The sequence below is a fragment of the Coffea arabica genome, chromosome 3c (genome assembly GCF_036785885.1).
Source record: "Coffea arabica cultivar ET-39 chromosome 3c, Coffea Arabica ET-39 HiFi, whole genome shotgun sequence".
NCBI lineage: Eukaryota > Viridiplantae > Streptophyta > Magnoliopsida > Gentianales > Rubiaceae > Coffea > Coffea arabica.
In genome coordinates, this window is record NC_092314.1 from 43,018,557 (window position 1) to 43,030,635 (window position 12,079).

The 12,079-nt window shown below is 32.3% G+C and overlaps 1 protein-coding gene across 1 annotated transcript; it reads left to right on the forward strand.

The window, feature by feature from the left end:
- Window positions 1-1,060: 1,060 nt before the first annotated feature.
- On the forward strand, window positions 1,061-5,015 carry LOC113736023 (tabersonine/lochnericine 19-hydroxylase-like). Its single transcript, XM_027262979.2, has 2 exons — window positions 1,061-2,092; window positions 4,271-5,015. Exons 1-2 carry the CDS (start codon window positions 1,145-1,147, stop codon window positions 4,877-4,879), a joined length of 1,557 nt encoding a protein of 518 aa, XP_027118780.1. The 5' UTR covers window positions 1,061-1,144; the 3' UTR covers window positions 4,880-5,015.
- Window positions 5,016-12,079: the final 7,064 nt, after the last annotated feature.

Consider the following 12,079-nt stretch of genomic DNA (forward strand, 5'->3'; position numbering starts at 1 on the left):
GATTTATGCATGCAAAATAAACACAATTTCTTTTTCATACATGATACATATGCTTAACAAAATCTTGATTGCGAACAATAGTAAACTAATGTTGAGTGTTTATTTCCATTTATAGCTTGCTATTAGTGCACCACAATTATGTTTTTTCATTCTAGCTGAATTTGAGCATACCATGGGTTGGATTTCAAAAGACTAATTCCAAAATTAGAAGTCATCATCATAACATTTGGCTGCAACATGTTGCAATATTTTGTTTTCCTATGAATTTAGCAAAGTACCATGTTATGATGGTGATGATCAACATCCGGAGATGAGGATCAGATACTGATGATGATGAGCTCAATAGCTACTCGAGCAAATGGACAGTTAGTAACAAAAGTTAGTAATAACTGCTCCAGTCGGTTAGACAATCCATCGAGTTGAACAATTGCCCATAGCTGGCTATATACAGATGTATGGAAGAGATGTAAAGATTCATTCTGTTTTGTAGAAAAAAAACCCCCCCAGTAATAATACTCTCATCATTTCCTTCTCCAATCTTCTCTTTCTCTTCTATTTCTATCTCTGTCTCTTTCTATCTTTTCTGGATTCTGCTCATTCAAGCAGGATCAATTAACTAGATCATTACATACCACTCCTAATTCCATATCTAAAATTGAAAACCAACTTTTCCATATGATTCATCTTATAGGCTCTAATTCATTCTTTAAGTTAATTATAGGGCAGAAAATGATATCTTCTTCTATGCTCTGACCCGGTAAAGACGTGTGAATTGAGCCCATGCGGATACACAATATCTTTTCTTAAGCATCTTTTTCAAAATCTATTTTCTTATACATAAATATTATTACATCACAACCGTCTTCATTTATACCAATTTAAGATGAACATACTACAGGATGGAATTTTAAAAAAAAAAAAAAAAACTTGGTTTTTTTATCTCAATCTCAAATAAAAAAAACGTGCATCACGATAGTACAATTATTTGATGGTGACAATGTGCAGTGCTTCCTGTCACTTTGATTCTTTTTTCTTCACAAATTTTGATTCAATTCATCTTTAAAACAGGTATTAGTGGAAGGCAAGTGCAGTAGGGATCCCAAAGAAAAGAAAGCAGTTCTCAATTTCAGAAAATAATTTAGAAATGTACACATTTCCGATTGAGGAAATTAGAGCATTATTTTTAAAACATTCAATCTCTTTCTTTCTTCCTTTCCTCGTGATCATATATGTTCTCAAATGCCGCAATTCTACTTCAAACACCTCACAGAACCTTCCACCTTCCCCACCAAAGCTTCCCATAATCGGAAACCTTCATCAGCTCGGTTCAATCCCTCAACGCTCTCTGAAATCATTAGCCCAAAAATACGGTTCGCCAATGCTGCTTCATCTAGGCCGCAAGCCAGTGTTAATTATCTCCTCCCCTGATGCAGCTGAAGAAGTCATGAAAACTCATGATTTAATCTTTGCCACTAGGCCTAAACCAGTCTTTGCCGGGAGGTTACTCTACAATTTCAAGGACATAACGTTTTCCCCCTATGGCGAATATTGGAGGCAGGTAAGAAGTATTTGTGTACTTCAGCTTTTGAGTAACAAGAGGGTTCAGTCATTTCGAAACATAAGAGAGGAAGAGATGGAAATAATGTTAGAAAAAGTTCGAAAATCTTGTGCTTCTTCTTCGGTCATACGTATTGATGAAATTTTGGCAACACTTACTAACAACATAGTTTCGAGGGTTGCCATTGGAAAAAGGTACTCAGGAGAGGAAAGTGGGAGCAAGTTTAAGGAAATATTTGAGGATTTTACTATGTTATTGGGTGCTTTTAACGTTGGAGATTACATCCCATGGCTTGCATGGATTAATAATGTTAATGGCTTGGAAGCAAAGATGAAAAAAGTGGTCTATGATTTTGATGAATATTTGGAAAAGATTGTTGAAGAGGGAATGAAGAGGCAGGAGGAAAAGGAAAGCCGTAGTGATGGTAATGATAAGAAACAGCAGCAGAATTTTGTGGATGTTTTGCTTGAAATCCAGAAAACAAGTGCTGCTGGTTTTGCTTTTGGCCGAGATTCCCTTAAAGCTATCATCCTGGTAAAGAAAATTAATTATGTGCATTTTTTTCTTCTTCTTTTTTGGTTCTCTCTCATTACAATTTAATTTAGCATATGGATTTGCTGTTCTTTACTTCTATTCTATCCTAGGATACAAAAATTGATGGTTGTTGCGTCCATGCTGAGGCATTTTTGCTGACTAAATTTTTTAAAAGACTAGAATAATTAGTATCGAGGGCTGATACATTTTTTCTATATTCATAATAAACAAAATTAACAGTTTGCCCTTTTTTTATGCATCATACCCCCTGAATTTTTTTTAAATATTAGGTACGAATTTGGACCCAAGTTCTAAGGCTGTGTGATTTTGACACAGTTAAGGTGTAAGGTCACCAACTCATTCTGGGGATTTTAGATTTGTTCGGGATCATAATGGCCTATAGGGCGGACTAAATGATTTTTCTCGGGTAAATTACTCATAACCTACCGTACTTTTATATGATGTCAGATGGCTATCCTATGATTTCAAAATATTGACATGATTCCCCTCCATTGTTTTATATAAAGTGAAAATTTAATAAAAAAATGATCTCTATAACATCACTAGTTAAAATACTAATATTACCCTTTTTTAGGTACTAAATTCAATAAGGGTCCAACAATTTTACATAAAATCGTGAATTGATGCAAAATCATAAGAGGTTAAGTGAATATTTATGCAAAATTTAGGGCTTGGGTGAATATTTATACAAAATTTTAGGAGCTTAAGTGGATATTATTATTTTATTACGCGCACTTTTGGAGTGTGTCTCAGTCAATCATGTTAACCAAAGATGTTTTTCATCTATTTTTCACTTTATATAAAATTATAGGAAGTTATGTGAATATTTTGAAAATTTTGGGAGTCATGTGATAGTATGCAAAAGTATAGAGACGCCTATGAGTAATTTACCCTACTTTCTTCTGTGCTTCTGATTTGATAAAGATTTGTGATTTGTTGCATGTAAAATAAACGTAATTTCTTTTTCATACATGATACATATGCTTAACAAAATCTTGATTGCAAGTTCCTTCATTAGAATTTAATTTTGGCTTACAGATCTCCTATTTTAAGATAAGAATAGTGTTTGGTATGTTGAGGTCAGAATTGCATATGTTTTACGTAGAATATGCGAAATTAAGGGGATTTAGGATGGGGTTCTATCTCTAAATTGATCTTTAAAAACTCGACAAATAACCTATGAATAATAAATAATTCAAATTAAAAAATAAGAACGTAATTGTATCTATGTTTCCACCATTATTGCAAGCAGTTTCAGTCCATTCCAATCACTTTTAGTATTCATGACCTACTATCTGAAACGCTTGATGTACTTGATTGTATATTTTTTGCTCATTTCCAATGATACCAGCAAATGGTGAAACAAACAATCAATAAGTTATGAATACTAGGATGAAAACCAAAGGAAAAGAAAATCAACAAAACTAAATAAGGTGCGAGGTATAGTGTTCATTATTGACTTGTGGTAATCAGGTAGGCATCTCTATCCTAAAGTGTGAAGTTTCATCATCTCAAAATGGTTTGGTAAAACAACAACATATTATGAAATAATTGTAACCAAACTATCAATTTTAACACTTAATACATTGATATATCAAATTGTGAGACATCCTTCAAATCATTGAAAATTAATGAATTTCTCTTAATATGTTATAATTAAAGTTCATTTATTTATTTAGGAGTAACAAATGGCGAATCTATTGGTTTTAAATCCATTTGAATAATGTGTTACAAATTAATGATATGCTAACCACTGGTAGTTTAGGGGCTTTATAAAATGGTCTTGACCACATGGAACCCAACAATAGTCCTAAATCATAAATCTTATTTCTTTTTTTAAGGAGTGTGATTGGGGCAAGGTACCAATCATGCAACCGCCAACATGAAAAAAAAAAAAAAAAAAAAAGAAGAAAGAAATGAATGAAAGAAGAAGCAGCAGAAGAAGAACAAATCACGTTATGTTTGTCAAGTGCAAATGCAAGCAAGTTGGTTGGGATTCTCCTAGTTGACCCAAGTTTGCTTATCAGGTTGATAGAAAAAATCATTTTTTCAGAAAACTTATTTCTTTTACCAATTTACTTATCCCAGTTGGCCCAAATGGAAGGACAACAACTTTACCTTACAATTAGCTAAGTATTGGAGTGTTAAATGTTGCAGGACATGTTTGTTGGAGGAACTGATACTACATCTGCATTGCTACAGTGGGCAATTTCTGAGCTGCTAAGAAACACAAATGCAATGCACAAACTGCAAAAAGAAGTGAGACAATTGCCAAGATGCAAATCAGGCATCACAGAGGATGATTTAGAGAATCTCCAGTACTTAAAAGCAGTAATCAAAGAGACTCTTCGATTGCATCCACCAGTTCCATTACTTGCTCCTCGTGAATCGAGGAAGGCATCCAAGATAATGGGATATGATATTGCTGCCGGTACTCAAGTGATCATCAATGCATGGGCAATGGGAAGGGACCCAAAATTGTGGGAAGATGCGGAGAGTTTTTGGCCGGAGAGGTTCTTGAATAGTTCTGTGGACATTAAAGGGCAACATTTTCAGTTCATCCCATTTGGTGCTGGAAGGAGGAGCTGCCCTGGCGCAGCATTTGCCATGGTTACAGCTGACCTTGCACTTGCAAATTTGGTGTGCAGCTTTGATTTTGAATTGGCAGGCGGAGCAAGGCCAGAGGATTTGGATATGACTGAAGCTCCTGGTATTGTTACACCAAGGAAAATTCGTCTTCTACTACTTGCAAGTCTTCCTAATTAGGCAGTTGCAAGATATTATACTATCAGCAATTAGGTAATCACTTTTAGTATTGGCGTGGAGTTCAATTAAGAAATCTTTATGAAGGTTTAATGATTTATTATTGTTCTTGCGTGCAAATAAGATGGCTTTAGTGTTCGAAAAATGTTATGGTCACAACAAGAGGTAATATGATTTTACCCTTCAAAAGTGCAAAAATATTTTGAAACGTTTCAAAGATGCTATTGTGGCATGATTATTTCAATAGATAGTAAACTTTTTAAAACTCGAGATCTTTCATTCATACTTCCTTCTCCCAAACCATCCAATCCATCTCTCCCCCAAATAGATAGCGAACTTAATTATATGTAAGACACATACAGCAAAGCAAACGAGTCGAATCGAGTTGAATTTTGAGCTAGTCTAATTGGGTCTCGAACTAATTTTATCAAACTCGAACCTGAACTTTACAAGAGCTCAATTTTAAGCTTTAGTTTTTCTTGGATAATATTAAGGGATTTCAGGCCAGATTCGAGACAGAAACTTGAACCATGGGAACTTGAAATGAACTGCTTCATAAGAACGCGATCCGCGAGGGTATCCGTATGCTAATAAGTGTAGTGGGACAATGTCCATTCGACCGTCCCAGAAACAGCATACCATTCCTTGCCCTCCATATGTAATACGCATTAATTGACAGGGCCAGCTTCAACAAATTTTGGTGGGTGCAGGAAAGTGAATGATCGAATCCACTAAATAGTGATGCCAATGATAAGAGCCTGTAAAGGCGAAGCATAAACCCTGAATCTTTCTCCACCCTGCAGTGGAAAGAGGACAAGGTGCAGATGATAGTTTGTTTCTTCAGCCTGCTGGCAGAAGGCACACGGGACATCAACCTTCATTCCCAATAGTCAATGTTGTGCCCACGTAGTACAAATATAAAACATTAGTGTAGAAGCTTGAAGAAGTTCTGCATCGAAACTAATCCAAATGCCATCTTTGTTGGAACAGAGAGACTTCCCGCGTAAGTGTAATGACATGACTTGATTGATTTTGAATTGAAATTGAATCATCGATTGATCTTAAATGTCAAAATAAATTCTACGGCAACAAAAGTAAATGAGAGTTGAAAATAAGAGCTCAAATAGCCAAAATTGCTATCCACAATTGCGAATTGCTTTCGTGACACATGCCCTTACTTCATGGGACAATATGTCTGTTCGACAGTGTAGTAGGACTCCTTGAATATAACATAGGGATAATTGCAGAAACCTCCCTTGAGGTTTCTGACACTTGCACTGACCTCCCCTCTAGGTTTAGAAATGGCATTCAGTACCCCTGAACAGGAACAATTCGTTGTAGAAACCTCCCCTGAGGCTTGATGTCCCATTAAAAAAGGGTTAATCACGTTTTATCCCCTTAAAGAATACCCCATTTCTCAGTTTACCCCCTAACCTTTAATTTTGCTCACTTAACCCCCTTTAGGACAAAATTACCCTTGCATTATTTTGACCTTTCATTTACTTGTTTTCCTTTCTTTTATTTCTTTTTCTCTTTCTTCTTTATTTAATTCTTCTTCTTTCCCACAAAAATCTTCACCTTAATGATTGAAATTAAAAAAAAAATAAATTGCAGAGATCTATCTTCTCCTTAAATGATTAAAAAAATATTCAAATCACTTTTCTAAAATACAATTTTTTTAGCCTTTCAATTCTTTTAATTTTGAGTTTTTCTCTTTCCTTTTTAGTTTCTCATTTTATTCCCAAAAAAAATATCTTAAGATGAAATTGTGACCTGATTAATAGTCATCAATTGAAATTTGTGACACGTGACATCATACAAAAAATCAAAATTAGTTTTTGGTGCTTTTTAAACCTTCACCCAAAAATATGCAATTACAAACTCAAAACAAAAATTTTCATTGAAATGGAATTTCTATTGGGAAGGATGAAAGAGAGAAGAAAGAGAAAAAGAAATAAAAGAAAAGAAAATAATTTCATCTTATGATATTTTCTTAAAAATAAAATGAGAAACAAGAAAGGAAAGAGGAAAATCCAAAATTAAAAGAATTGATAGGCTAAAAAAATTGTATTTTAGAAAAGCGATTTGAATATTTTTTTTAATCATTTAAGAAGAAGATAGATATCTACAATTCCTCTTTTTTAATTTCAATCATTAAGGTGAAGATTTTTGTGGGAAAGAGGAAGAATTAAATAAAGAAGAAAGAGAAAAAGAAATAAAAGAAAGGAAAATAAGGTAAATGAAAAGCCAAAATAATGCAAGGGCAATTTTGTCCTAAAGGGAGTTAAGTGAGCAAAATTAAAGATTAGGGGGTAAACTGAGAAATGGGGTATTTTTTAAGGGGATAAAATGTGATTAACCCATTAAAAAATTATTTGTAGAAGTGAGATAAGAAATTTCTTCCAATTTTGCCCTGATCTTGCTTGACAATTAGTATTAACAAGGGAGGGGCATAGGCATTAAGGATCAAGCAAGTTCAGGGGGTATAAATGCAACATATTTTTCATTCCAATATCTAGCTTGGTTTGATGAGTGTTTCGGAATTAAATGCAATTAAATTTCAAATTTACCCCTGATATAACAATTCTTATAAAACAAAAGAATTACACATACGACAACTTAACATCTCCATAATTGTAACTACAATAGTTATTAACATTTTGATAAAATATAAGAAAATCATAAACCATAACAAAAATTAATACTAGAAAATAAATATAGTGGCTGTATTAATAAGGAGTAAATTCCCAAAAAAAAAAGAGTTTTTAAACTAACTTTCTAAAGGGTGGCGATTTTTGAGTCTCTTCTCAAAGGGTGAAAAACGCATCGAAGGAATGCGTTCTTCCAAATAAAAATGCAACTTTCAAATACGTTATTTTAATTTTCATAAATTTGTTTAAATATGAAAAATTGGTTAAATAACGCATAACATACCAGCTCTTTATGAAAAATTGGCAGGTTTTGTAGTATGTTTTATACCAGTTCTTTATGGGAAAAATTGGTTGAATAGCGCTTAAAGGAAAACTAGTATGTTTTGTATTTAACATAAATTAAATATGTGAAAGTTAAAAAAAAAAATTTGCCCATAACATACCAGCTCTTTATGGGAAACTGGCAGGTTTTATATTTAATGCGCTATTTAACCAATTTCGTTGGCCTATGGAGTCCTTCCTCTTCCAAAACATGAACGGCTTTAAGATGCAGTTAATTAGTTAACTGCATATAATTTAACATGCAAATAGTTTGTTAATTAGTTAGATAGTTAATTAGTTAAGCAGTTAAGTTGTTAATTAGTTAATTAGTTAATTAGTTAATTAGTTTAATATGCTAATAGTTTGTTAGTTTTGGATAAACAACAGCTTTAGTTAATTAGTTAATTAGATAATTAGATAATTAGTTAATTAGATAAACAGAAATTAGTTAATTAGATAATTAGTTAGTTAATTAATTACTTAGATAATTAGTTAGTTTATTAGTTTATTAGTTTAACATGCAAATAGTTTGTTAGTTTCGGACAGACAACAGCTTTAGCTAATTAGTTAATTAGATAAACAGAAATTAGTTAATTAATTAATTAGATAATTAGTTAATTAGTTAATAGTTAATTAGTTAATTAGATAATTAGTTAATAACTAATTAGTTAATTAGTTTAACTATGCAGAAATAGTTTGATTAGTTAATTAGTTATTAGTTAATTAGATAATTACATAAATAGAAATTAGTTAATTAGTTAATTAGTTAATTAGATAATTAGTTAGTTAATTAGTTAAGCAGTTAATTAGTTTATTAGTTTAACATGCAAATAATTTGTTAGTTTTGGACAGACAACAGCTTTAGTTAATTAGTTAATTAGATAAACAGAAATTAGTTAATTAGTTAATTAATTAATTAGATAATTAGTTAATTAGTTAATAGTTAATTAGATAATTAGTGAATAGTTAATTAGTTTAACTATGCAGAAATAGTTTGATTAGTTAATTAGTTAATTAGATAAATAGAAATTAGTTAATTAGTTAATTAGATAATTAGTTAACTAGTTAATAGTTAATTAGTTAATTAATTTAACTATATAGAAATAGTTTGATTAGTTTAATTTGTTTAACAAATTAAACGTTGGTTTTGATGAAAGTACTCAAACCTTTCATTTGGTAAAGTCAAATACAATTGGAGGTACTCTAGTAAATTCACACGCTTTTACCTTTTAAATTGGCTCCAACTTTTTCTAGGGGAGGTTAATGCTATTTCAAAATTGATAGGGGAGGTCAGTGCAAATGTCAGAAATCTTAGGGGAGGTTTCTGCAATTTTCCCTATAACATAATATGAGTGTAGTTATGGCAATTAGGAGACATATGGTGTATATGCGGCTACAATACCTCTTTTTGCAGGCCCTTTTTTTTTCCTCTCAAGGAATAATTTAAGTCATACAAGGGAAGAGTTTAAGAATTGAACCAAACAGTTGCTATTGAGTGGTTCTATGATGGCCATAAACAATAGGTACCACATGTTGTAGATAGGTATATCGACAAGTGTAAAGGAAAATTAAAATCAACTGCAATTCTGGTTGTATATTCAAATGCTCCAATTTAGGTCTTTAGGCAATGCAATACAAAAACAGAAAACGGAGAATAATATATGACACAATGTTCAAATGATTAGAAGATTTTCTGCTTTCTTTTTTTTTTTTTTTTTGGTAAGAATTTTCTGCTTTCATGAGACTATAATGGATCTAAGAACTAATGGGCCAAAAGAAATACCAAAGTTAAAAGATCAAAATTGTGGCCTTCACATTGCTGTGCAAGCAATCTTGTTTGGGAGGACGGATTTTAAGTAAGGGACCCGAAATAAAGTCAGAAACTAGAAGAAAAACCAGAAATAAGACTATGCATGTCAGATCTTCAAATAAATTATATAAAATTTACTTTTAGAATAATATTTAGCACTTTTTGTGATTTAATATATATGACATAAATGTGACCGATCAAATAAAAAGATGACGAAAAATTATGTTTGTAATCTAGCAAAAAAAAAAAATTTTTTTTCCCAATTACAAGATATCCAAATGGTAGGCTATTATTTGTTTTTAATAGTAGGCTATTCAATTTTAGCCGAGACATGCATGAATTTTTTTCATTTATTATTATTATTATTTTCAATAATGAGAAGGCCAGACGAGTGACAAGACCAAACACAGACATGTTGGATGCATCAAAAGTTAGCTGTCATAAACGGACATATACATGAGGCTGTAGATTTGCAAGTCGTAATTGTCAAAATCCAAGACAATGACTCAAAGAAACAAGTTGTGAATCATCGTTTTCGTTTTTAATTTCACCCACTTCAATGAAATTCAAATTGATTATGAGTCTCTGGTCCCCTTGTCAAAACATACACCATCCATTCCATAATTTGGGTGATTTTTAAGGAAACGTCCATTCAAGAAAACATTTAATTGTGGCGTTTGGATGTGGTCGATTTGGATGAATATACACCATAAATCTAAAATTCAAGTTCCATATTAGCCTGCGAGAAAAACAACCTCACTAAGTAACAAGATAAGAAAGGTAATAGGGTAGAAACAAAGAAAGGAGATGCAATGAAAGAAAGAGAAAAATGCTGTGACTCTTACTTTGAGACGTCCAAAAGGTAAAAAAAATAACGCTGAAAGGAGATGCAATGACTACATTATTAGTAATTGTGCATTTTGTAAATTGTGATTAAATGCTGTCCGATACATGGATTATTTATGGTTGTTGTTGTTACAATATTTTTCCTACAGTTACCACGAAATAACTCTAATTTCTATAAAGAAATGACCCCTAAAGGTTTTCCAGTATGTTTTGAGCATTCATCACATCAAAAAAATTTCTCTCCTTCATCCACAATATTTGCAACTAAAATTAGAAAAAAAATAAACTATGTCCCTTGTTTTTTCAAAATTTTTTCCTTGCTCTTCTTCTAGATGTTGTTCATCACACTATATGGAAGAACTAGTCCAAGAAACCTGTCAATTTGGTAAAATAGCACCCTTGAGAAGATCTTAGATACCGAAAAATTCTAGAAGAAAATTTCTTGGATATTCAAATTATACGGTTTGATTTTTACGATAAACTGATTATTTTTTTGTACTTTTTGGAAAAATAATTTGAAATACGAAAATTTTTTATCTAGAATCATCATACATGTGATTACTTCAAATGGATAGATCCGAAACTTTATGCAAAATAAAAGAAATATGAGCAATATCCGGCCCAAACCTGTGGACATTTATGTCAATTCATTATTTTTTGAGGATAGTATTGTTCTTTTGATGTCAACCGTCAACACCATTACTAAATGTTTGCATTGACTACCAATGAAAGGAATAAAGTGAGAACAATAATATGTTAGAGTGCAACTGCAAAACACACCAAATCTTTGGAGGACTTCTTGTAATTAACCCTAAAAAAAATTACCTCGGTTGTAATCTAACATAGATCATTTGCTTTGTAAAGCATTAGCCACAAAATCATTAGCCCCCTCTTCTTGTAGCGTTTTTCAAAATCATTAATAAAATCCCTTGTACGGGATTTGTTATTTTCAAAAAAAATTAGCCACAAAATGAGTTTGCACGTACCCCACAAGCTAATACATCACTCATTCATGTGTCATTTTCCAATTAACCGTCCACTATTTTATGTTTGGACCAAGATGAATGGCAATATATGTGTCTTACATGCTCCCAACAAAAATTGGAATCACCAATACATTACTATCTACGTGCATAAAAGTACCTATCAACTTCCACATTGAATGAAATATTGTGGAAAGATGCTGAGGAGTATGTTCCAAATACTTTTCCACAATACTGTCTACATTCAAAATACTTTCAAATTTTCACAATATGTTCACTTTCCAATACATTTTGAAATTGTGGAGAGATGCAGAGGAGTTTAAGCCAGAGAGGTTCTTGGATAGTCCTGTGGACTTTAAAGGGCAACATTTTCAGTTCATCCCATTTGGTTCTGGAAGGAGGAGCTGCCCTGGTTCTGCATTTCCCTTGATTACAGCTGAACTTGCACTTGTAAATTTGATATGTTACTTTGATTTTGCCTTGGCTGGTGGAGCAAGACCAGAAGATTTGGATATGACTGAAGCTCCAGGGATTGTTACACCAAGGAAAATCCCTCTTCTCGTAGTTGCGAGTCTAGCTAGTTAGGCACCTG